The sequence below is a fragment of the Mustela nigripes genome, chromosome 1 (genome assembly GCF_022355385.1).
Source record: "Mustela nigripes isolate SB6536 chromosome 1, MUSNIG.SB6536, whole genome shotgun sequence".
NCBI classification, from domain to species: Eukaryota; Metazoa; Chordata; class Mammalia; order Carnivora; family Mustelidae; genus Mustela; species Mustela nigripes.
Genome location: NC_081557.1, coordinates 95,032,895 through 95,059,464, shown reverse-complemented (window position 1 = coordinate 95,059,464; position 26,570 = coordinate 95,032,895). Strand labels below are relative to the sequence as shown.

General features: G+C 43.0%; 1 protein-coding gene across 8 annotated transcripts in view; it reads right to left on the bottom strand.

The window, feature by feature from the left end:
* Nucleotides 1-615: 615 nt before the first annotated feature.
* USP28 (ubiquitin specific peptidase 28) overlaps nucleotides 616-26,570 on the bottom strand; it is a 56,737-nt gene continuing 30,782 nt past the window's right edge. The window contains exons 9-27 of one of the 8 annotated variants that reach the window (XM_059416757.1): nucleotides 25,790-25,869; nucleotides 24,468-24,616; nucleotides 22,520-22,647; nucleotides 19,679-19,774; nucleotides 18,945-19,034; nucleotides 16,369-16,548; nucleotides 14,975-15,195; nucleotides 13,758-13,828; nucleotides 12,230-12,458; nucleotides 9,617-9,811; nucleotides 8,871-9,010; nucleotides 8,520-8,705; nucleotides 7,380-7,475; nucleotides 6,506-6,684; nucleotides 6,323-6,401; nucleotides 5,442-5,521; nucleotides 4,804-4,927; nucleotides 2,941-3,136; nucleotides 616-1,854 (exon numbers count right to left, since the gene is read on the bottom strand). In XM_059416757.1, coding sequence (XP_059272740.1) covers nucleotides 1,679-1,854; nucleotides 2,941-3,136; nucleotides 4,804-4,927; nucleotides 5,442-5,521; nucleotides 6,323-6,401; nucleotides 6,506-6,684; nucleotides 7,380-7,475; nucleotides 8,520-8,705; nucleotides 8,871-9,010; nucleotides 9,617-9,811; nucleotides 12,230-12,458; nucleotides 13,758-13,828; nucleotides 14,975-15,195; nucleotides 16,369-16,548; nucleotides 18,945-19,034; nucleotides 19,679-19,774; nucleotides 22,520-22,647; nucleotides 24,468-24,616; nucleotides 25,790-25,869 — 2,695 coding nt within the window. In that variant the 3' untranslated portion in view covers nucleotides 616-1,678. Of the gene's footprint in view, nucleotides 1,855-2,940; nucleotides 3,137-4,803; nucleotides 4,928-5,441; nucleotides 5,522-6,322; nucleotides 6,402-6,505; nucleotides 6,685-7,379; nucleotides 7,476-8,519; nucleotides 8,706-8,870; nucleotides 9,011-9,616; nucleotides 9,812-12,229; nucleotides 12,459-13,757; nucleotides 13,829-14,974; nucleotides 15,196-16,368; nucleotides 16,549-18,944; nucleotides 19,035-19,678; nucleotides 19,775-22,519; nucleotides 22,648-24,111; nucleotides 24,187-24,467; nucleotides 24,617-25,789; nucleotides 25,870-26,570 lie in introns of those variants that run through there. The other 7 variants (XM_059416758.1, XM_059416759.1, XM_059416762.1 and 4 more) reach the window with 7 other exon arrangements.

Genomic DNA, 26,570 nt, shown 5'->3' with positions numbered 1-26,570 from the left:
CAAATCAAATCAAAAGTAAGAAAACTGATCAATTTCCCATGAGACAATTATCTCTGCAGTGAGCTCTGAAACGCAAAAGCACTTCTGAAATTCTGTAAAAGATGGCCCACCACAAATTAGTCAAAACGTAAGAAAGTCCACCTTAAGAGAATAACTTTTTTCCCTCCTAAATTCTACAAATCACAGGGGTGTCTGTGTGGCTCAGTCGTTTGAGTGGTTGAGTGTCTGCCTCTGGCTCAGGTCATGATCTCAGGGTCCTGGGATGGAGCCCCACATTTGGCTCCCTGCTCAGCGGGGAGCCTGCTTCTCCCTCTCCCTCTGCCTGCTGCTCCCCCTGCTTAAGTTTTCTCTGTGTCAAATAAATAGATGAAATCTTAAAAAAAAAACAAATTCTATAAATTAAACAGTAGATAGACTTACAAGCATTGCAACTGGCAAATGGGAGGGAAGACACCATCCACCACTAGGTGCTGCCCAAGAGTCACTCTCCCCCATCAAGATTCTGAACACTTTCCTCTGCTTTTCTCTTCTAAAGAAGTAAAACTTTAAAATGCTTACGGAGTCTGCCTAGTTCCGGAAGTATGTTTAAATGAAGGCCATAGCACACACCAAAGGTACAACAAATACTTTTATTGCACATTTATAAAATCTGCATAGTTGTATCAAGTGTTCTTCCTACCAGCTCTTCCCTCATTCATGTTAAAATTTGGTTAAAACACAATATCCAATCTGGAGCCTTTTAAAAATGGTCAGTTGGGGATAGTTTTCTCTCTACATATACATATATATAGATACTTTTTTTTCTTTTTACAAACCCACAGCCCTTATCTTTTCAAAGCAAAAACGGGGGTGGGGGAGGGGGCGGGGCATCCAAATGTTCTTTCGGGCCAGCAGCAGCCTTAGACATCTGTTGTTGACAATTTTTGGACACTAGGAGATTTCACTGAAATGGGGACCAACGCTCACAGTGCTCTCCTGTCTCGATCACGTTTCACCACGCCGTTGCGTCTACTGTCCTTAGTGCTTTGCTTTCTTTCACTCGGGACTGAGTGTGAGGTTTTCTGGTTTATTGAGAAATATAAAATAAGAGAGAGAGAGAGGAGGGGAAAGGCAGCTTTCTTTTGACTTTGCAGCATCCTGCTGCCACGCGCCCCTGTGTTTCTACCCACATGTGAGGCTGGCAGTTCATCAGCAACCCACTGCCATCTCCTGTCAAGAGACAGGCAGAGACTTCTCATCTCTTGCCGTTAAGAACTTTCAGATGTCACCTGTGTTTGATAAAATAACTAGTAGCTGTTCATCGGGTTCAGGTTCTGACGATCACCCTTCTATTCCACTGTCAAAAATATTTATGCCTCGGGATAATTTTAAAAGTGGCAAGAGGCTTACCGAAGCCCAAGCACGCTTGCAGGCTCAGGAGGCATTTCAGGTCTTCTGACATAATTCAATACCTTAATATACAACGGTTCTTGTGTTTTTTTAGTGAAATTGCTTTTCTGATTCTTTACCTAAAAAGTGCAATTTTATTTTCAATCCTTCTTTACACGCAGAGCATGGCTGGGGTCTGGATCTGAATCTTACTTTCCCGCTTAATCCCTCCCCCAGGGAAACACTGTGACAACAGACTTCTGTGCAACAGGCCGCCGCAAACCAAACTGGGTCTTGACCCCGAGGGGGCTTATTTCACTGTTACAGTTGAAACCCCCTGAATTGACTCCATGACAGCTGCAAATCGGCTACAAAGGTCATAGGGAGAATTGGGTCGAATGGTCGGAGGCTCCTTCAAGACAATGATTTCTGCAGAAGGATCCAGAAGCCTGGGTAGAAACTCTCCTAAGCACAGCTGTAGATTTTCTGTGGAGGGAAAAGGGATCGTTATGTACACAGCGAAGCAGGTCTCTGAGTAAAAAACAGCTAAGTCTGCAGCCAGGTCTTCCCTAGAGCCCATTCATTCCCCAGCCTCAAAGGTCAAAGCATCATGCTGGCCAGCTAACAACAAATGATTCCTTCACTTCAAACCAGGAGTAAAGACTACTTGCCAGATATACCAAAGCGTTAGGTCACTGCTTTAAACCATGTGATGTGTAGCAGGAAAACACTAAATATTCATTTCACTGACAGGCCTTCTAATCCATCCTTTTAAAACTTGAGAAAGTGGATAAGATACTCTATGCCATAAATATAATGGTGTCATCTCCTTTCAATGATTAAAACACAGGAGCATACGCATGGCGCTGTAAGTAAAGCTACGAGTCACAGAGAGTCTAAAGGAAAACTGAAGACATTAAATAGAAATTCCTAACTACTAATCATAGAATTTTCCACTCAATATTATAAACATGAATACTCAAGATGTCAATACAATATCGTTACGTCGGTGAGGAACGGACAAAGAGGCTTCATATTAGAACACAGACCAACTTTCTAAGGCGACCAGAACTCACCTAAAAATGACTAGTTTTAGGCTCCCTCTCCAAAATGTTTTGGACAAGCTAAGCCATTCCATTTCTCATTTTATGAACCTTGAGGGCTTCGTAATTAGTAACCACGCTCTGTCTTGCAACTTCAAGTCACTGGAAAATTTAGTTATGGCCCCACCAAGTCATCAAGTTACATAAATAGATTTTGATTTCTAAGCTACAGAGTTTCGATTCTGGCAGAAGGTGTGACATCCCCAAAGAGGAATCATTTTATCAAACAGGCTTGCAGACTGTCTATGGGGGTGTTTCAGCAGCCAGGGGGGAGGTAAGGAGAAGCTGAGAGGGACTGAGGTCCAGGATCCTACCCCTTGTTTCACTAGAGCAGAGCCACTCTTAACTCACTGACACACATCAATAAGCCTTCAAAAAGGTTTGAGAACCAGTGCCAGAGTGAAAACACTGGAATTTCTAAAAGTCTGAAGAGCCACATAAATCATCACAAGTGCCAACCATAACCTACCAGCGATGTCTTGCCCGAGGTAAGAGCACCAGTGGTTTCTCATGACCTCGATGGCATGTAGGTCATCCTTGGAGATGTCGTTATTAATGATAAGGTGAATGCAGGGAATGATCAACTCATTCATCACATTAATGCCCTCCGTTACAGAATGGTCGTCGTTTGTTTCAAAGAGAGAAGCTGCTTTGGCGTTCAGCTCCTACAGGGAAAAAGCAGAGTGGGGGGAAAAACAATCTGAAAAAGATAAATACCTATTTTAGAAGAGCCTAAACAAGTGGTTCCCAAACTTTACTGCATACTGCCTGGGAATCGCCACAGACTACGGACGCCCCACCTCAGACATGCTGATTTGATTGGCGAGCAGGTGACCAGGACACTGGGATTTTTTAAAAAAGCTCCCAAGGTGATTCTAATGCAGCAAAGTTCGTGACCCACTTACCCAAACTTCCAAGTCAAGGTCTCGCCTACCACTTGCTTCTACTATAAAGCTTTATTCAATAGCTGCCAATCTCCACTGAGCTCGGAAACACCTGCAGAGCACACGCTGGTGCCCAGGCCCCTCCCCAGCCTCTGGTCCGAGAGTCTGGGGAGCAGCGCCACAGAGAGCTCCCTGAGGGACTCACAGGCACACTGGGGATTGTGAGCCAGTGATGGGAAGAACCTCAAACACTATTACCACTGACCAGCAGAAGATGAGCAGGACATTCCGGACATAATCTGTACTTGGGGATTTACAGCATAATAAAGTTCAGATCCATCAAATCTACCAGGCCCTTTTTCCAGCTTCAAAATGTCCTGCCACGCCCTAGAACTGATACAGAACTCAACATACACGTCAGAAAAGGAAGCCCTTGAGATGAATGAATGTCATGACTTAACCTCCTCCATTTGGTAGTAGCAAGGCAGGGGCAGAAATGCTGGCTGCACTCTTCCCAGGACAGGCAATCCTGCCAGGTGGCAGGGAGGCCCAGGGCAGCTCACATTCTAAGGGCCAGCCAGCGCGCTGTAGTTCTCTGAAGGACCAGCACATGTATAACCCATCTGCTAGACTGACAGAATATGGGTCTGCCATTCCCCGTGACAGCCAAATGCAAGTGAGGCCAGGCCAGACCTCTAGTGCTGTGCGACAGTGATAGTAACAGAACAGCAGAACCAGTTCTTAGGGTTTATACCATTTAAAAAAACAATGAAATATCTCAGGAGCTACTAAAATTCTCATCTAGTAGCTTAGCAGGGAACACTGCATAGAACACAGAAAAAACACTGCATTCCTTCAACACATATCCGTTGCTCGCTTTGATGTGCCAGCTACAGAGAAAACAGCCAAAGAACAGGGTCTGTGCTCAACGAGCTCACGATGCGGTAGAGCAGCGATGTGATGATACACACCGTATTGCAGATGTCCGAGAAGGGCCCAGGAAAAGGAAAACACAAACTGATTCTCACCCTAACTTCAACCAGGGGTCGAAGAAGACTGATTCATTTAAGTAACTTAAAATCATCTGTTTCAATGTACGACTACTCTGAAGAGTTGAGAAAAATCTAAAAGTTATTGAAGATTATTCTATTTTTTAAGTTGTATTTCTTTGTGGCTTCAAGGAACAGAGGTGAAGACAATAAACTAATACAAATCGCGGGGCGCCTGGGTGGCTCAGTGGGTTGAGCCTCTGCCTTCAGCTCAGGTCATGATCTCAGGGTCCTGGGATCGAGCCCCACATCAGGCTCTCTGCTCAGCTGGGGGCCTGCTTCCCCCCCTTCTCTCTGCTTGCTGCTTTGCCTGCTTGTGATCTCTATCTCTCTGTCAGGTAAAGAAATAAAATCTTAAAAAAAAAAAAAAAATTGTCAGGTTCTACCGACAATACATACCAGAAGGCATTTTCTTCGGTATAAAGCGATGACCGACTCCTTCACCCCACGGCGAGGCCCCTTCATCAGGAGAGCGGCGTTGCTCTGATACGCATAGACCAGGTAGGAGAGCGCCTCTTGGTACCTGAGAAAACGGCAGATCAATTGAGGGCTTTGACCTCTCTGTCCCCCCAAGGGCAAATATTTACAAGGTGGCAGTTAATGGAAGCCCCCAAGGACAGAGGCAGCGCGGTACGCTGGGAAAAGCCTAAGAGCCAAAGATGGCGGCCACTCTCGGCTCTTCTGCAAACTGGTCAAAGTGCTTCATGAAACTTCCTGCACTTCCGTTTTCCTCAACTCTAAAGAAGGGGACTGCATGTTTACTAAGGTCCATTGTGACTCTAAAATTCATTTTCTGGGTTCATCTTCATTATTCAAAAGGAAAATCTGGCCATTACGTATCTTTACCACCATATCCATCACTACGTGAAGGATGAAAAACCACGTGTGATGCTTAGTGAAACAGCGGGAAAAGGAGAGGTGCCCTGGTGCATGAGGCAAGGGAGGGGAGGTACGGCTACGGTTCTCAGTACTCCCAGCTGGGGATCTGTTAACAGCGCCCTGACCAATAATCCAAGAGACGTAAAAGGCCCACATACTTTCCTTTTTGGTAGAGTTCCAGGCCTGTGAGGAGATACACAGACACCTTTCGAAATAAACTATAATCTTCATGCCACTTCTGAAAAGGAATGAATGCCATTAGCAACTATGGTCACCATAAACGATTCCCTCACTTGCCACTGTGGTCAGTGTTACGTGCCATACAAATGCTTATTAAGCACGAAAACCACAAACACGAAAGCTTTTCGATAATGATGTATTGACCATTCACGATGTAAGCCCACTGCTGACCTTCATTTTCAGGGACCTGTTACTTCCTCTGAGAAACAGAAATGTTTACTTCACGTGAGCTTTAGAATATATCATCTTAATTTCCAGTAACCCTGTCAAAGTCCTGCAGCTCTGGTCTGAACAGATGCCTGTCACGGTCTCACAAGAACACGTGCATGCAGGGAACTCAGAAGGACAAGGCTATTCCAATCGCCTACAATAGCCCTCAGCTCGGCAGGTGCTGGGGTACCCCGAGGTGTCACAGAGCACTGTGTTACTCGTAACACAAGGCTTTTTTGGGAAATTTGTATTTTTCCACACATTTTAATGCATGGAAATTTCACTTCAAATATAGAATTATTCAGAAGGTATTATTTTAAAACAAACCAAAACCACAAATCAAGAATTTGATTTCCTAGATCCAAGGCTAAAGTAGGTATTAAAAGGAAATAAAGGGTTAATTTATTCTAATGGAAGAATGGACAAAGAAACTGGTTATTCTGAGGGTCAGAAAACATCATTTACCTCTTCTCACCCAGTTGTTTTTTGGGGGGTTGTGGGGGCAAGGCAGTCTGTGATGACGTGAAATTGTTAGTCTGGCCTCAAGAATTCATGTTTTTGTTTTGCAGACTTAAAGAAAAGACTTCACCTTGTACTCTTCCATATTCATGTCGTCAGGACCAATCTCCTTCAGTTTAGCTTGCGCCACCTTCATGATGCTGATGGATCTGTGTGGCACAAGGGTCAGAGGCCATGAGCAGGGCAGGGCGCCACCTCCCTGTCAGAGCCGGTCACTGGGCCCAACCCAGAAGCGGTGGGTGATTCGTCTCACCTTTCATCATAGCTAAGATTCTTATCTGCAAACTGCTCCAGGAGGGTCCGTTCTACTACTCTTTTGGGCGCTTCATTTTGGAAAAAGTAGACCAGCACATGCTGGAGCCGAGGGTCGCTGTGAGCAGTGGGCGTCTCTTTGGCAAGCTGGTAGAGCCTGGAGTATTCTTCATGGAATGCCTGGGAAGGGCAAGACTGGTGATCAGAACAGGGCATGTTCAGGGCTTCTGCTCATAGAACCAGATGCCTGTGCGCTACAGAGGTTCTCATAACTCCAAGGAGACTTCCAAGAAACTCATATTGGGGAATCACGGAGGCAACCACGGAATCCGTAAGATGTTTACATTCCATGAGAGACAGAACTCCTGTGGTGCCAACGATGTACTACACTTGGGAGAAATTCGTTTTTCTCATAAGGCTCTAAGAAAAACAAATATTTAGTTTTAATTAGTATCCTTGAGTCCTGAGGACTGGAATTTTTAAAATGCACATAAATGCAATTTATTCAAGCACCTTAAATTTTATGGAGGTGCCTTAAAAAGCATGGCCTACTTTCTTGTATTATGGCTCCCAAACCATAAAGACAATGTCTCCTTCCCAGTTTTATTAATAGATATTTCCTAAGGACAACAGCAAGCTCTCTAGGTGGGGCCTAACTTAGTTCAGCACAACTCACCAACGCTGCGTTAGCATCGAGGGGAGGCGCTATTGGTACCATGAGAGGGCCTGTCCCTTAGGTGGCAGGCAACAGAGTTTTGGGTGTTACTTTAAGGGACAACATTCTTCATCTCATTTTTCTCTTACCATCTAATAAAATTCAGTCCCTGTTACTATGATACCTGTGGTATAAGGATTAGATTTTTAAAAAGAGATACCTTAATAAGCCCTGCTTCAGACCCATCTCGGTCAAAGGTCTGACGGGCTTTAGCTATGGCCAGGATGACCCCTTGCATGGCGGGGCTCAGCATCACCTACCACAAGAAGGCACAAAACACAGAGAGAAAAAGGAGAGAAAAAAGTTCAAGAGAAGACTGAATGGAAGAAAGGCAGGCAGGCTGCTGAAGGGAAGAGTGGCTGTGAGCCCGGGACCAGCACCTGCCGCCAGCCCAGACTCACATTCCTGTGCCCACAACCCCCCCACAGCCCTGTCCCTGTGCACCACGGCCAGACCCTGCCCGGGAAGAGCTATTCCTACAAACGCTAATGTAAGCAGATAAATAAAGAGGGACATCGGAGAATATTTACAAACGGCACTGCTAAAGAATCAAGTTAAATGATCGCTCTCCCAGGAAGTGTTCCCCGTGAGAAAGGCAACAGGGTTCTGTAATTTGGCTGTCTTGCCTAGGACACAATTATTTCAGAGTTTTACTAAAATGATCGGTACTTTTAAAACAGTCTGGAAATTGGGTGGTATACAAATACAACTTCATAAAGTCAAAACCTTTCAATGATCTGGAGAAAAAATCCCACAGGAAGAAACAGAACCCTGCGGGACAGGATTCACGATTGTCTTGTGCAGTGCCAGCGTAAAGGGGACCGACCATAAGTAACTTGGGATCCCACAGCTACTTCTGAAAGTTTTAGGATTAAAAGCAACTTCAGCTTTAGGATTAAAAGCAACTTTTCATTTGTTTGGCCCACTAGACAACTGGGAATTTTAGATTTGGAGGAAAAACAATGGACTAATATTACCAAAGTCAGAGGTTCCTAATTTAAAAGGCATTTTTTTCCCCTCAAAATACCAAGAAAGGAACCAAGTGCTATGTTTCTGAGCCACCTAGCACCTGCAGTGCCTCCATCAGTATACGCCTGGGCAGACAGATACCAGGGGCAGCATCCGCTGGGAACCATGCGAGCTTTTACAAGACGTAGCTGAGGTTAAAACCAGGCGGGCCCTCCTATTCATTATTTGTTCCCATATTAACTATTGCCAGACACCTTGGCCAAGCATATGGGGTCAGGTGGGAAGGAAAGAAGGCTGGAGAGACGGCGGAGTCCTGCACTCGTCTCTGTACCTCCTCATCATATCCATCTGCATCAGCTCTAACCAGAATCCTCCCCACACTGGGGATCTCGACTTCAGACGCCTCAGAACTAGGCGGGGCGGCAGACTCTGCGTCCTTCGCCTTTGGGGGCTGCTCTGACTGCTCTGCAAGGGTTGTTTCCGGGGGCATGGGCTTCTTGGGTTCAGCTTCCTTAAGCTGTGGCAGTAGAATGGAGAGAGAGAGTAAGAAAAAACAGGAGAAAGAAAGAGCGACCGGTTAAATGCAGCTGAGACACAGAGTAACGGAAACGTGAGAGACTGGGGGTCTCTGCTGCGAGCCCACCCCTCCTGCCCACCCGCATGGGGGTGGCCCGCCGGTCACCTCATTCAGTGCCGCCTCGACGCCGCTCCTCTCATAGGCCTGCGCGGTGTTGGCAATGGCCTGCGCCGTCTGCTCCTTGACAATCACCGCGTGCTCCGACGCCAAGCAGCGGGCTCCGTGCGAGGAGGCTGCCGAAGGCTCTGATAAGGAACGGGACAGAGGGGTTAGTGTCTGATGATAAACAACCTCTAGAACACTGTAAAAGGCAAGCAAGACAGATACAAAGCTTCATCTACAGCCCTTCTAAAGAACTTTTAAAACAGAATCCAGGGCAGACGTTCTCCAGAAATGAGTGACTCAAAGACACGTCCACTTTATCAAGGATGCAGTGATGGTTCCGGAAAGTTTAACGGGCTCCTGACTGTCCTGTTGTTTTAGGTCAGTGAAGCCTTCCCACAAATGGCCTTTGTTAGGAAGATTATCTTCAGAGAAGAGTTTTCACAGAGTCTACTTATTCATCCTATCACAGCTTCTCCTACAGCCTGGGAAACCCTGAAAACTAACCAAGGGAAAATACAGGGAGCTCGTTTTGCTGATACATGTCTGCTCATCAGAAAGGACATCCTGAAGCCGTAGTTCCTCTGCAGGTCGTGCAACACCAGCTACACCTGAACTAGACATCGTGCAGACTGTGGCAGGCCCTCCCTGGGCTGAAGCCCCAGAGCTGGGCTCAGGAAGGGCAGGGTGGAGCCTACCAGACCACAGGCTCGCAGAGACCCCCTGCCCCCCACCTCCGACCTCTGCACCTGGGGATGGAGAGAAATCCTGTGATGCTGAGCTGCTGGAGGATTCCATTTGAGGGATTTTGCAAGACTGCTCTTCTTCCCACTCCTCGACTTCCTGCTCAAACCTCCAGTTATCCTCCTGGATGTAATGCTTCAGTTCAACAGACAGCGCATCCACTTCTCCTAACATCTGATCCGATTCGCTCGGGGCTGCCTCTGAGACAAGAACAGAGACAGAGTTGAAAGGCAGCGCCATCCAGCAAAAGGTCACAAGGAATCAGAAGGTCCTCTCTAGAAAGAAGGAAGTAAGACGCTTTGTCCTTTTTCTTACTCCATGTGAAAAATACGCACATACGTAATCCGTCAGAAGCAGGGACAACATAAAGCCAACAGTCACACCACACCAGTAACAGTGCCTGGCAGATTAGCAAGTAGGAATACCTATTGAAGGAATGAATCAATCAATCAACAATTGATTAACAGAAAGCAGGGATTCGGAATAGAGGCCAACCACTGGCAAGATAGCAAGAATGGACAGAACATTTGGAAATACAAAAAAATCATTAGATCTGGAAATTTCAAGCTGAACAGTTCTATCAATGTAACCACTACAACTGTTACTGATAAGAATGTCCATCCCCAGATGGTTAGAGATGAATTCCAAGACCTTTATATTGCCTCCAGTTCCCCCACAAGTGAGTGCTACCAGAAAGCAATGTGATACAACAGTCAGATGGTAAATAATAATTTTTGGCGGATAATTAAAGGCCTGGATGAAAAATGGCAAGCATATCACGGACATGTGGAATCTCATTTTTTTAAAAATTTTATTTCTGTTATCTCTACACCAAACGTGGGGCTTGAACTCACAGCCCTGAGATCAAGAGTCGCATGCTCTCCCGACTGAGCCAGGCAGGTGCCCCTAAATTTTAATTCTAAGCCTATGACTAAATCAAGACAAGAAGTCTACAGTAGAAAAAGCCATCCATTTCCTGGGTGCCTATAATTAGTCTTTCCATTAAGCAAATGATAGTTTCCATTTATCTGTTTCTATAGTGCAAAAATGAAGCATACGTGTAGTAGCAAGGCTCCTATTGACTACCAACAATAGTCTGGTCATTTGTACAACTCCCACAGGCAGCTGTCCCTGCTCTGGAGCTGCAAAGATGCAATTAGGAGGCTCAGTTACTGCTAAGTGGTCATTCTGTCTATCCCCTGTCCCCCAGCCACACCAGCAGATCAGAAACACAATGCACTGCGTGGACCAAATGCCTTCTGTGTTTCTGTACTTATTCAGCCCAGGACAGTTTGAATAGGATAAGAAAAAGCCTTCCAGGATCTCAGATGTGAAATGCTGGCCACCAGACCTTTCCCAGAAAACATGAAAGGAAGAGAGAACAAGGTAAATGTACGACAACATAGAATCTGGAGTCAGAACCGGCTCTGGATCTTGGGTTTGCCATTCATTCCCTGGCTGTAGGACTGTGAACGCATAGAACACGTCAGCCGGCACATAGTAGGTAATAAAAATTCCCACCCTGTCTTTTAGGGTTGTAAGTTATTAGAGAAATAAAATTTGAAAGCCTGTAGTAAAGAGGAAAAGTTCCAATATAAATGCTAATGATAATTGCTCTGAGAATTAGTAGTATTATGAGAAGGATGAAATTGTTCAGGCAAAGCCACTCGTAAAATTTAGCTATTCTCAAAGAGTGCGAAAACCTATGCACGAGGATTTCACTAAAAAAGGGGGAAAAAAAAAAAAAACTCGCGCCAACATAAAAGTCTATCAATGGGAAGCTGGCTTAATCAATTACATACATATTCCATGCGATGGAATTACGATGCAGGTGTTAAAAAGAAGGAGCCGGTTCTATTTATAAAAATATAGAGATTTCTAATACACATGAAAAAGATGTAGGATAGCAGAGTAAAATATCCCATTTGGGGGGAAAAATGGGGCAAGGACACATATCAGTAAATAAAATCTAGCATCTGCCCAGAACACTTCCTGAATACTCCCTAAGAAACCTAAGAATGAACACATGCCAAGTCCAAGATGGGGGAGTAGGAATGCAAACTTATTTTTTTAAATTCTCTTTTATACTGTATTTTTAAAATGCATTATTATTTTATAGTAAATTCTAGTTTAAATTTTTTAAGATTTTATTTATTTATTTGACAGAGAGAGAGAGAGAGATCACAAGTAGGCAGAAAGGCAAGCAGAGAGAGAGGGAGAAGCAGGCTCTCCACCAAGCAGAGAGCCTGATGTGGGGCTTGATCCCAGGACCCTGGGATCATGACCTAAGCCGAAGGCAGAGGCTCAACCCACTGAGCCACCCAGGTGCCCCACAGTCTAAATTTTTTCTTAAAAACTGTAAGAGCAGGTGCCTGGGTGGCTCAGTGGGTTAAGCCTCTGCCTTCGGCTCAGGTCATGATCTCAGGGTCCTGGGATCAAGTCCCGCATCGGGCTCTCTGCTCCGCGGGGAGACTGCTTCTTCCTCTCTCTCTCTGCCTGCCTCTCTGCCTACTTGTGATCTCTCTCTGTCAAATAAATAAATAAAATCTAAAAAACCAAAAACAAAACTATAAGAGCATTCCCTTCTGTGAGGAGGGCTTCTACCAGGCTATTTTTACCTGCACTGAAGTGAGGTAGCTGGTCGTTTATGTACATGAGACAGTAGGCACTAACGTTCCTCAGGCCCCCGTAAGAATCTCTCTCAAGTTCTTCCCAGGAAGACTCAGTAACAGAGATGTCATTGTACTTGAGCCAGACTTGTCGGGGTTGATTATAGATATAGGCCCAATAGTGTCCAGCGTTGGCTTGCCCTTCATGAACAAGAACAGCGTGCAGGCGATAAGGCACCTGTGGGGCAGAAGACACAGTCCAGAGTCAGATGAAGCAAAGTAAAGGATGTTTTAGGTCATTAATATCCAAACTTACCATCACCCATCCAATAAGAAAACTGACTATACACATGCTTGGTATGGGGCTAAGGGAAGCATCCTGACGATTCAATGTGAACTAACAGAAACACAGTCCTGGAATCTACCAATTATGTTTCAATTCCTGACCTACTCGATGACTCTTTAATTTCCTAAGGTCACAGATCTAAAGTCAAAGATAACGCAGACCAATTTATCCCTCCAAGTCCAAACTCAGTTTATCTGAATTTAGAAATCACCTTCACCACTCAGGTTGGGAAACATGTACTGCACTCTCTTGGTCTATACCAAATTTCAAGCTGGCACATTTCATCACGAACCAGTCATATGGTCCCTACATTTCTTCTGCCCAATGATCCATCCACCTATCTGGGGCGAGGACCCTTTTAACTCCATACTTGTTGGTTTCAGCAATTGAAAAGCATTTGTTTTTTTCAATATGGAGAAAACAGAGCAAAGCTTTAGGTGCCAAGTAGGTGCTGACAATAAGAAGGCAAATCGGCCAGAGAATCAAGTTCAACCTGCATTCAATCAGTACATTGACAGGTTTTTCTGGTGGGGACATTTCTGAAATGATACAGAAGAGCAAATGGAGAAAACCCAGGATTTACAGGGCATGTCCCTGCAGTGCCTCCGTAAGACCTGGCAGCAGACAGGGTTCTCCACTACCTGCCACGCACATGGAAGCCAGTGGGCGCTTGTGCTCAGGATGGCGGCATCCTTTCCCCTCCATGCGCACGATGTATGCCCAACAAAAATGTATTTGGACAGTAAGAATTTCTGCCTTAACCACATTCCCTTCTGGAGTTTTCAGGGAAACAAAGCCTGAAAGCATGCTGCTAAGCAAAGCATCGCCGCGGATGACAAAACTTTGGCAAGGGTGGGTACCATCCCTGGTGGGGATTTTCCCCACTGCATGACTTAAAGGACCACTTGATGAGAAATTCTTAATGCTTGACAGCAAACCTTTCTACTGCATGAAAAAATAGCAGGTGGCAGAATCAAAACAAATATGTCTTAAATTTTATTGTTAGTAGACAAGACATCCTTGTTTTGGCCTAAAAATAAACAGAAAAATACCTATTTCTGTCCTAAGTTTATTCTTTTAACTCAGGGAGGTTCCCATACAGTCTCAGAGAAAACTATTCACTTTTCTTTCCGGTCTACGTCCGCACATGAGGACATGCCTTGACTACCTTCCCATCGATAAGCATCCTACCTGCCGAAGGAGAGGGTCACAGTACATCTGCTCCATAGTCTGGGTAGTGCTTGCAATACAGTTCTTTAAATCTGTTAAAAACACACACACACAAACAAACTTAGTTAAAATGACGTCATTCCATGCCACATGGGGTGCTTCGGTCAAGCAAAGAGAACCGCTTCTCGGGGTTCTGACAATTTCAGCCTCACTTCATAACCAAAAAGGACTGGAGGCCTTCCAAGCAGCTAGTGCTTTAGGTTACGAAGACTTTTAGTTTAACCTAATTCCATTAACGGTTTAAAAAAGTATCTCTTATAATTGGCACCAAAATTTCCTCCAAAAGAAATAATCTCCATTTAGAAAAAGACCTTCGTGGGTCAGGTTGGGTGTAAAATGTATGTCCCTGAGACGGGACCTGAGAGGAGAAGGCAGAGCAAAAGGCAGGGCAAAATTTCTGTGATGAGAACATGGGAGAAAGCTGGATTTGATGATTTATTTAGTTTGACTGATCGGATTATTTTATTTATTTATTTAGCTCCCTAGATAAAAGAAAGGGAAGGAGGGAGAGTCTGAGCAACAGGACAATGAGGCCAAAGGACCTTTAAAAACAGAAGGCTGAGGGGTGCCTGGGTGGCTCAGTGGGTTAAAGCCTCTGCCTTCAGCTCTGGTCATGATCTCAGGGTCCTGGGATCGAGCCCCCCATCGGGCTCTCTGCTCAGCTGGGAGCCTGCTTTCTCTTCTCTCTCTGCCTGCCTCTCTGCCTACTTGTGGTCTGTCTGTCAAATAAATAAATAAAATATTTAAAAATACAAAAAACAGAAGGCTGCTGAATAATTCTATCTTACATCGTGTACATTGCTCGAACACTCTCTGCCTCATCAGCCTCCAAGAAAACCTGCTTCATACAGACAAGATTCATAAACGTGGAAATCTACGAGAGCTAAATTTTAAGTTCAGGTCAGCTAAAGCCAGAGTTCACATAAGCCACAGGAACAGAAATCAGAAGGTTTAGAAAAATTCCAGCTGAAGGTGATTGTGAGTGTCTAAGAGTCCTGGAAGAGTTCCCAGAAATTTTGAGGAGGGTTTCTAGGAGGGATCTTTCCGCAGTTGTATGATGGGAAGAACTCAAAGTCCAGAAGCCTCCCAACTCCCGAGTCGTGCCTCTCCATCATCTATGCCTAACTTCCAGCAGAAAGGGAAAGAGTCATTGTCCAACAAGCTTTAAAAGAGCCAACCTTGTATATCTTGTTCAATCTCACTCCTCCACCTCTGAAGACAGGTCTTAACAAAGTTTATCTCCTCATCTGTAACGGTCCGAGGAGCTGGCTGGGCCGGCATTTCCATGGAAGACCGGGAAGATACAAGTGGCTTATTCATTGCCTTAGACTTGGGCAGAGAATCTTCAGGAGAAGAAAAGGTACCTTCAACATCCGGAGAAGAGCTTTCTTTACTTGAACTGAAGAAAGATAAAAATCGCATTCACATGATAATTTCCAAAATATGCCTTGGCCTCAGTGTACTTTGTAATGCTAACTGCCGTATGGAAAAGTACTGCTATAATGTAGTGCGTATTTGCTCTAGAAAGGAGCCGAGCCAAACCCGAGCCAAACCACGCGTTTATATGCATCATCTTATTTAACACTAGTTGCTTCTTAGGCAGATACTATTATCATGCCTAGTTCACTAGTTACGAACCTAAGGTTTAGGTAATTAAACAACTTACCCAAGCTTACCTAGCTAGTAAATTATGGGATTTAAACCCAGATCTGAGTCTATGATTTATGCTCTTATCACTTCCAAGAAGGGATGTGAAGGAAGAGTTCAAAGAAGACAGGACGGGACTGGCAGAATCAAGGCATCACTACAGAGTCTCCCTGATGCAGACGACTGAATAAAATACATGGAAGCAACATACGTGAAGCACGGACTCTTTCCCAGTGGGTTCTAGTGATTTTATTAGACAGGACACATACAGCCAATCTGATCTGAACTGGGAGAGAATCAGAGGGCTCATGTGACCTGGCTTCCCGGTTCCTTGCCAAGTAAGCCCCTCTTGGCTGTCCTCTTCAACGTCTTGCCAGTTCTTGAACATGTTTTAATTGTCTACTCAGGAATAAATCTTTCCCTGAGGTTGACTTGGTAGAGCATCCTTCTCAGCAGCTGTGTGAATGGGGGGCAATCCCTGGGTGGCAGCTAGCTTATAGCTGGTTCAAACCAAGGGACGCTTGGTGGGGCTCGAACACCACTGCAGATAGTTCAAGAAGCCTCTGAAATAATCCCACCCATCCTGTGGGTAAGACAAGTGAGTGCCCTGGTGGGAATCAGGAACACTCCCACCTATGTGGGCGGTAAACGTTTTCCTTTAAGACCAAGAACTCATAGCCCTTGCCCTCTAATGGGGGGAACCTTTTGTGGTGGGAAGATGGGGCACAGTTCAAATTACACAAAGACCCCAATGTGTACCATCTTTTTTTTTGCTGTGAAGATTTTATTTTTAAGTCATCTCCACACCCAACATGGGGCTTGAATTCCCAACTCTGAGATCAAGAGGGGCATGCTCCCCCGAGTAAGCCAGCCAGGCGCCCCGCCCTGCGCCAGATGCACTACTTTAAACCTCTGCTCTCATTACCTTTCCTCGGATGCCAGGTCAGAAACCGGGCAGTGTGCTGATGAAAGCGGTAACATTGTGTGAGCATCACTCTGAGACGCGGTGCTTTCCGAGGCCGGTTTTGTACTCGCAAATTCAATAACGTATTTCAGCATGTCAGGGAGCGGGAACCGAGCTGGGCCTGAGCCGTACTTCACGTACCTAGGAGGCAAAGACAATGGCGCTCTACTGGCCGAGTCTGTCTGGCACCCTGCGGCTCGCTTACAGACCCTCTGCTACCACGTGGACCCCACGCACAGGCTTACTCCCGAAGGCTGTGCAGTAGGCAATGCGTCCAACAGTCCATAAGGCGAGAATTCTCTACAAAAGTAAAAACTGGCAAGTCCACGGGTTTACATCTGGCAGAAAGCATTTCAAATGGGCGCCTAATTGAAGTGATGTCAAAGCTCTCTCTTGATAGCTTGTCACATTCTAGGCTCTGGCCAAAAAAGTAAATTCTATTTCTTAAAGGAAAACAGATATATTAGCAGTAGGCAAATCTGAAAATCACGCTGGTATAAAGGTACCCGAGGGTCTATTCTTTGCTACCCTTAAGACCCCTACTTGGAAATTAAGAATAATGAGAGAAAGCTGGAAATGAAAAGTAGGTGTTCACAAAGGATAGAGTTGAAGAAAACTGGCAAATCTTTCTTTTGTAAGGTCCTTATTAGTACCCTATTATTCATGCATTCATTCAACAGCCTAGCCCAGTCACAAATTTCTGAAGATTTCTTTGGGATTAGTAAATAATACATATCTTCAATATGTAACCAAAATAATTAACAAATTATTTTAATACTATCCAATATTCTGTCATTACCAGCACATGTGAGATTCAGTAAAAATATGAACTTTAATGAACTCTGTAATTCACTAGAGGGGACAGCATTTAAATAGTACTAGTTCACTGGCTGGGTCAGGTGAATCCTCTAATTATGGGGTTCCACTTACAAAGGGATAGGGAGGCACTTGAAAAGAAAGAAAAAAGTACAGAACTAGGAAGAAAGAAAACTGTGTCCGTATCAAAAAGGACATTGTGAAATGAGAATACCAGTGGAAATAAAGTACAATGCAGTTCGAAGTCAACCACATGTTAGAGGGTAGAGAGCAAAGACACTTCATCCTCACTAATTTGAAGGAGAGGTAGAATTAGCAGCTGGCTGTTGTAGAGAGTGGTGGCCTTCCCTGAAAAGGATGTCAAATACGTCAACTCAGAGGAAACTTAGAAAACCATACTGTTCCTTAGATGCATTTTCTTGTCTTTACTTCAGCTACTATCGGTGTATTTAAGTAAACTGCCTACCTTTGGAGATCTAGTTTCTCCATGACATCTTCTTCCACATCCTACCCACCCACTGTCTTCCCCACCCCCAGTGAACTTCTATAGGACAGGCTGTGAACCTCCAGTCTATACCACAGACATGGCCTTCAGAAGCATACAGGTTTGTGGAAAGAACTAATTTACACATGACTGGCCTGGACCAAAGCAAATATTTCTTACTAGAAATGCTGCACAGACACAATAGGCCATAAGATCACATGTCATCATTTACAACCAACCAGCCCTTTAACACTTTCATACAACACTAGTAATGCAACTTCAGGAAAAAATGTTCCTCTAAAAAACCTGGCTTTAATTTTCTGATATAATCATTGTCCTGTTCTACTGAATTAATTCCTTTAGACACACTGCTTCATAGAAGGCTGCATCTATATGCAGTTAGTAGAATCTGAGCAAAAGTAACTTTAAAAAAGATGTCTACACTATATACAAGAAATCTCATTTTTCTATTATATCAAGGTATCCTAGGGAAGAAATGGTGAACCTTTGTTTCCTGATAAAAATAATGTATTTGCCTGGTACAAAAACTCAAATACAAAAGAGTGTAAAACAGATCATAAAAGTCACCCACTCCCATCTTGGTTCCACTACCTACTGGTAACCACTACCAGTTTGTGTATATCTTCCCAGGAGCAGGTCACACTTAGATAAGCAGTTTTTTTAAACTACCCAAATAAAATTATTTGAGATTTTAAAAGTTGTTTTATTTATTTATTTACTTATTTTAAAGCTTTTATTTTAAGTAATCTCTACGCCCAACATGGGGCTCAAACCTACAACCCCGAGATCAAGAGTCACATGCTCTACTGGCTGAGCCAGCCAGGTGTCTCTTAAAAGTCATTTTATTTATTTATTTTTAAAGTAGTATCATACTATAGGAAATGTTCCTATACTCTATTTTAAAATTTAAAGTCAGAACACCCTATTGGGTACTGGCAGATTGAGTTTTTCTAAGTTATAATACATCAGGTATATTTGGTTCTATAAAAACAATTACATTTTTCCAATCTTACAAGCCACCACTAAAACCTTAAAAGTAAAATATAGCCACAAGTAGAGTCCTGTAAATCACTTCCAGGATGGTATTTGAAGAATCAATCCTCAGCTTAAGTCTATATAAGACAACCAGAGAATTGATCACTGAACACCTTGGACAAGTTCTTCCCACGTGAGAGACAGGAAGCTGGAGATAGGGACCTATAGGAGCAGGGTCTACCTTGGGCTGGTAGAGAAAGTGCTGTCTCTCACAGAAACAAACGACCCACACAATGGAGTGGGTAGAGGAGCGGTGGTGGTCACAGCAACACTGAAATGGATAAAGGGGAAAAAGTCATTGACGTTATATGGGATTTCCTTCTTAAATGCTAAATCAATGGGATCGATCTTTACTAGAAAGAAATTACATTGATTCCTCCTTAGAAAGTCATGGGGTGATTGTAGGAAACAGTCAGTGGGAAACGAATTGACAAAAAGGGAAAGATTCCTCCACGAGAGGGAGGACTTTGTCTGTGTCACAACGGTCAGCCCTTTGAGTCATTTTGCACCTGCTCCGGGTAGAACAGCACTGTTTTTGTTTTTAGCTTTCCCAGATCCTTAAGAAAATGCCTTCCCGAGACAGAGGGACTGCAGTACCGTGAAGGTTACCTCTCTCGTGTGTGTGAGGATGACAACGAGGGGAGTAGAAAAAGTAAAGGCTATTAACTCAGAACACTGCCGGGGACTGACCTGTGTGACTCTGTCCTACGAGCCCTTGGGACTACTGTTGACCCACGGATACTCCGGCCCTTCATACAGACTGCTTCATGCTTAGAGAATTTTCCTTAGCTATTCTATTGAACACACTAGTTAATACTTAACATCCAAATTAATTTTTAAATTTAAGCAAATTATCTGGTTTTAATGTTCTAATCTTTGTTTCACATTTCTAAGCACAAAGGGGTCATGACTCACCTTTCCAGTTTTTGCTGCAGAACTTTTATTTCCTCCTTCAACTTTCGAATACACTCTCTCTTACTTCGAATAAGCTCTTTGCTCTTGTACATGTACCTAAGTAAAGGATAACACCACAAACACAATTTATATTTATTTATTTATTTATTTTAAAAAGATTTTATTTATTTATTTGAAAGAGAGAGAGAGATCACAAGTAGGCAGAGAAGCAGGCAGAGAGGGAGGGGGAAGCAGGCTCCCTGCCAAGCAGAGAGCCCGATGTGGGGCTTGATCCCAGGACCCTGAGACCATGACCTGAGCCGAAGGCAGAGGCTTAACCCACTGAGCCACCCAGGTGCCCCAAACACAATTTATATTTAAAAGCATTAATGGCACACAGTGCCAGCAAACAAGGGATACAAAGGAACTTCCTCAAACAAAGGGCATCTATGAAAACATATGGTTAAGATCACACTTAATGGTGAAAGACAAAGCTTTTCCCCTAAGATCAGCAACAATGCAAGGATGTCCACTCTCGTCTCTTCTACTAAGTGTTTTACTGGAGGCATGGCCAGTGTAAGAAAGGGAGGAAGCAAGGGAGGGAGGGAGGGAAGGAAGACATACAAATAGAAAAGGAAAAAGTAAAACTGCTCTTAGTTGCAGATGACATAATTGTCTACATAGAAGGGACCAAAGAATTTACAAAAATGCATTAGAATTAGTAACTGAGTTTAGTGAAGTCAAAAGATATAAAGTCAATTAAAAAAGAGAGGGGCAGGAAATTATCTACTGTATCTCTGTATACTTGTGAAAAACAAATGGAAAGCAGAACTTTTTTAGAAACCATTAGAAGATCTAAAGAATGAATTACTTCAGTAAAAATTTCCTCAGACATACGCAAGACCTATATACTAAAAATTACAAAACAATGTTGAGAGAAATTATTGATTTAAATAAATGGAGCTATACCACGTTCATGGATTAAATAATTCAAAATAGTTTCCCCAAATTGATCTAGAGATTTAACATAATGCCAATCAAAATCCCAACAATTACTAGGTAGTTAATTGACAAGCTAATTCTAATATTTACTAGAAATGTAAAGGATCAAAACAGCCAAAATAATTCTGAGGAAAAATTAACATGATCTGATGCCAAGATTTACAATAAAGCCACAGTAATCAAGACAATGTGCCACTCACAGGTTTAAGATTAGACAACAGATAAAACAGAGACTTCAGATAGACCCACAACTACATGCTCAATTAATTTTTGACAAACGTACCAAGATAATTCAATGGGGGAAAGCATAACTGGACATCCATCCCTCCCCTACAAAAAAACAAAAACAAAAACAAAAGCCCTCATCTCATACTACATATATAAAAATAAACCCTAATGGGTCATAGATATGAATATATGAGTTAAAATTACATAATTTCTAGAAGAAAAAATGGAAGAAAATCTTTGTGGCCTTGAGTTGGCAAAGATCTCTTAAAATATAAAAACACACTCTGCAAAAGAGAAACTGATACATTAGACTTTATCAAAACTAAAAACCTGTTGTCTCCTAAAGACACTGATAAGAAAATGGAAGAGATAGCACAGATGGGGACTATGTGGTTTTGTATCCAAAACATTATCAAAGAACTCACTCTTTACAACTCAGGATGAACAGAATCAACCCAATTAAAAAATGGACAAGAGATCTGAAAAGACACTTCACCGAAGAAAATAGCCAAATGACCATTAATTAAGCACCGAAAAGAAGCTCAACATTGACAGTTATCAGACAGATACATGTCCAAAGAAAAATATAATATTCCTACAAACCCACTAGAATGTTAAAATTTAAGACTGATGATTCCAATTATGAGCAGATTTGGAGCAAATGGAAATTTCTACACTGCTGGCGAGAAAGCAAAATCATACAGCCACTTTAGAAAGCACGCTGGAAAATTCTTATACTATTAAACATACACTTTTCATACAACCCAGCAATCTCATTGCTAGGTGTTTTACCCAGATCTCTAAAACCATACCAAGACTTTGGGTGAACGTTCACAGCAGCTTTATTCACAATAGCCTAAAACCAGATACATCTGAAATGTCTGTTGACTGGCGAATGGGAAGACACTGGAGTATCACTGCAGAGAAATACGACTCAGTATGGATGAATTCCCAACACACTGTCCTCAGTGTGAGAAGACAACCACAACGGAGTGTGTTCCGAATACTAACGCCACTCTTGTGACATTCCAGAAATGGCAAAAGCACAGGGCCAGGAAACAAGTCAGGTGGTTGCTAGGGCCGGGGGTGGGGGAAAGAGACTGACTGCAAGGGGCATGCGGGAACCTTCTGGAGGATGGAAATTCGCTACATCTAACTGTGCTGGTGGTTACTTGACTATAGACGTTGGCCAAAACTCATTGGCTCTACACCGAAAAAATGGTAATATTGTTTCATGTGTAAACTATACATCAATAAACCAGACTTTAAAAAGATTAAAATCCTATGAAGTCTGTCTAGGAATTCTTTTTTTTTCCAGGAATACAAACACTACTGAGATTGGAAAGAAATGCCCTGCGGCTGCTCCACACTCTGCCTCTCCCCAGAATGAGCAGGCTGTCCCCGGAAGCCCAGCTACTCAAGCTGTCCCGAGACGACACGCATCCCCTGCATCACCCTGACGGTGTCTCCGAAATGCCAACTCTTGGGCCCCAACCTAGAGACAGAGAATCCAGTGACTCCACATCTGCGTATCATCGAGACCCCCAGGCGATTCCTACGCACACTACACTTGGTAAATGCTTCCTTCTCCCTCTGTCATACACCAAGAAGACACTCGACCACAGAACTCACCTGTCCATGTAAATGATCTGAGGAAATTCCAGCTTATTGTGAATTTTCTCTGGCTGGCCAAGGGACTGATTGAACTCGAATCTTGACAGTTCGAAGGTCAAGACTGGAGGTAGCTTTGTAAACCAACGCTATGTCAGAAGCAGAAATGCAAAAGAAAGAAGTTAATTAGGAAACAGCAAAAGCCAGATTTAAAACATCCCTCATTAAATTTTTTACTTCTGGCACAGAATTTATATTCAAATCAAATTCACCCTAGAGGTTTTTTTTTTTTTTTAATCCCAAATACTAAGATGACCACTTAGCCTTGTGCCCTCTCAGAGAATGTAGTGAAACATTCCTCAAAACTCCAAATTTATAAGCCAGTCAACAACATTTTACTCGACTATCATCCTCAGAAATACCCACCCTTAAGTAGGTGAGCTGCGCCAAGAATCCTCACTGCTTACTAAGTCATTAGAAGTCAAAAGAGGTCAAAACCTGAAGAGAATAGGCAGCCTAACCAAGGCGTCAGAAATTATGACCCAAGCAGCAGCATAAAACTAAGGAGCCAATTATCTCCATGAATCAGCGCAGAAGACACGTGTGTGTGTGTGTGTGTGTGTGTGTACTATTTATTTACAGTATATTAACCACAATTTGAATTCCCTTTCTTTCTAAAATAAGAAATCTGAAAGAGCCTCATGATTAAGAGTGCTCAAGTTTCTGAGAAAATCTCTGAATTCTAAGACTTTACAGATGTCTCACAAGGGACCCAATCAAATCAACCTAGGATGTTAACCTTAAGTTTCAAGAAAAGAAAGCAATGACTTATTTAAAAAAAAAAAAAATCTCAGCTGTTCCTGATCACAGATAAGGAAGAGCTAAACCAGGAGGGGCATTTCTGTTCAATTCACCTGTATGCCAGCAGGTCTGTAAGAACAGCTTTAAGACGCTCCCTTTACCAAAGGTGCAGGTGGCTGAGTTCCCTTTCCTTTGTTGGCATGAGATGAATCCAGAGAGCCTGTCCAGCTACCTCAGGGTAAATCTAAATAAGCATAATGATTTTCTTTTCCCTTTTTTTTTTCTTTTTTTAAATAGTATTCCCATTCTTGAATAAAGGTCTCCAGAGGTCTAGGTAGCTGGTGAACATCCCCTCTCTTTCGTACACAGATGGGACAGAGGCTGTGCCTCCCATCCAGGAGTCAGCACTGGCCTCGAAAAGCCGGGCAGGCAGCAGCTCTCTCCTAGTGCCCACGCTGCCCTACAGCTCCCAGCCTTGACATGGCTCGTGTGAGGCTCCCGACTTCAATTCAAAAAAAAGCTCTGCTTTCTCCGATAATAACATAAGCCCACAGTTTTGTTTCAAAATATACAACAAAAGGAGAACAAGCCAAGCTGTGTGGTATTGGCAGTTATGCTCCAAATTCACTAATTCTTAACCCAACTGGAATTCTGAGGCATTAATTACCCTTGCTCTCCCACCAACTGCCCCCTCTCTTTCCAACCCCCCAAAATCAATGAATGTTAAATGTGAAAAATTTTAAAAGCAAAGGCAGAATTTACTATGAAGAACAGTAAATATTATAATAGGGAAAATATTCTAAATGGCATACCATAGGAGTTAATCACTGTACTTTTACCCTCCGAAAATATGGAGGCAGTGGGCTCTCCCTACTGGTACAGGTAGGCTTCAACAGAAAAAGAGAAACTTGATCATACTTAAAACATCAGAAGCAGCATACAACCTTTATATGATTAACTCAAATTCATATTTTCAGCAAAGAATTTATTTATCAAACACTAAGACTGACTAATTCATATCAACTCATGCGAGTCCTTCAGACTACTAGTTCGACATCCGTTAAGTGTAAAGTTATTTACTATAGGATGGGAAGACAGTTTGCCAAAAAGCTCGGTCCTACTTAACTGGTTTTGTCACTGCCACAGCAAATAAAAATATCCAACTTACCTCTTGCCCATACTTCACCGAATGATCGGAAGGAAGCAGCTCAATGTCACCCTCCACCATGGCCCCTTCCAAACATTCGTCTAAGTTGCGATAACCATTTACCTGAAGGGGATACTGGCCGAAGGTCTCATTGTTACAAAAGGGCTTTCCTAGGCAAAGAAACAGATGGCTTTTTTAAAGACCTCACTAGTATTATCTGAAGCCTTTTTTTCTGGCACCACAGAGACAGGGTTTTCCTAATTCAGCAACTTGCTGAGAACCATTAGAAGCTACTTAAGCCTGTTAGGGCCACTTCCAACAAACCGGATCCAGGCACTGATCGTGAGAGACTGCTACTGTCACAGGAAGGAAGAAAAGCAGATACGACGTGCCTCCTCATCAAACACTACACCACCTCTTGTGAATTAGTCTTGCCGAGAAACGCCTTACCTGAACCTGGTCAAACTCTAGATCCAACTACCAATTTATAAAAAGAGGAGTGGAGAGGAATGTGAACTCATGGATGTGCATGCAAGTAGCGAAATTTCAGACTGTGGGGAATCACACAGAACAAACCACCTGGTTTCTTAAAAAATACATTCCTAGGTAAAAAGAAATTGGGAGGACAGTGTACAGATTTTGATAGGAAACTTAAAAGACGTATCAATGAAATGACCTGCATTTGGGTCCTGATTGAAACAAACTGTAAAAAATAAACACATCACCCACCCCTCCAACATATAAAATTATAAAACAACTTGGAAATCTGGACATTGACTGGATATCTGATATTAAATGCTACTTTTCCGGAGTGAATAGTGGTGTTGCATTGTTTTACAGAGAATATCGGAAGGGTAAGAGAAGAAAGGAGTTAGGGAATGCCTGGCCGTGAACTAAAGGTGGCTGAGTTCATGGGGATTTTTAGACTGCTATAAAAAATTCTCCATAATGAAGAAAAATTAAAATTACACAACCAACACAGAGCTTAGTTAAGCCTCTAGAGCAGAGAAATATTTTTGGCAGTTTAACTCAACAAAATCTTTTGAGATTAGATATTACATTGGAAATAACACAGAGAAAATTGACATTAATACTAGACGTTAATGGTACATTTGGGCTGTGTGAGTATTATATAATTTCATCTGACAACTCTGAGGGAAACACTGTGCCCATTTTACGGACGAGGAGACTGAGGATCCAGGCACTCTCACAGTTTGTCAGGGTTACACACGTATTTAAGAGGTGGAATCAATATTCAGGCCTAGAAATGCCTGACTTGAAAGCCTTTTTTGACTAATACAGATACGGTCACGAGTCTAGAACTAACAGAGCGAAGAATTTACCTTCACGAACCCCTTCAGTGAGGAAAGTACCGTAGAAAAGCTGCACCATTGGATTTTCAGATTTGTTCCTGGGATTGCTGCTTTTAAAAAAAAGAAACAGTTTTCTATCATTTGGATCAGATAAGCACCACACTAAGGCTAACCATCATTCAAAAGCAAAAACAGGACATTTTCATCGACCTTCAAAGAGCTGGGCAGGGTCCAAAATTAGTCACGGGTTTGTTCAGTTTAAATACTACTTGAGCAAATATACGGGCATGATCCCTGGCTGTGAGGAGCTGAGGGAGAGTCCTACATGCTGGAAAATACATGTATCTGTATAAAATCAATATATACATGTCTAGCCAATGACAGATATATATAGATTCTAGAATAGGACAGAAGCAAGAATCAACCCTCTTGTGCAGTTTTGCAAATAAACACATAAGTTTCCCTGTGGCACAACAGAAATGGACAAGCCCATCTTAAATGAAGTGTTTCTATGTTACTATGTGAGATGCTCCGTGCAAAGCTATCCTATGATACACACATTTCTTTTACTCACAATAAAAACAATTTAGAAAATTCCTTAGCATCTGTATTCGAAAGGGGATACTTGTATTCTCTGCCCTGAATTTCACTTCTAAAATTCATTTCAGTGACTGCAATGACTAAATTTGATTTCCCACGTTCACATCTGGGATTGATTTGACCTTTTAATATGTTCTGTAGCACAGGCAATGTCTTAACAAAGTTCAGAGTTATGGCCTAACTTTCAGTCAAAGGTGGCAGACCGAGACTG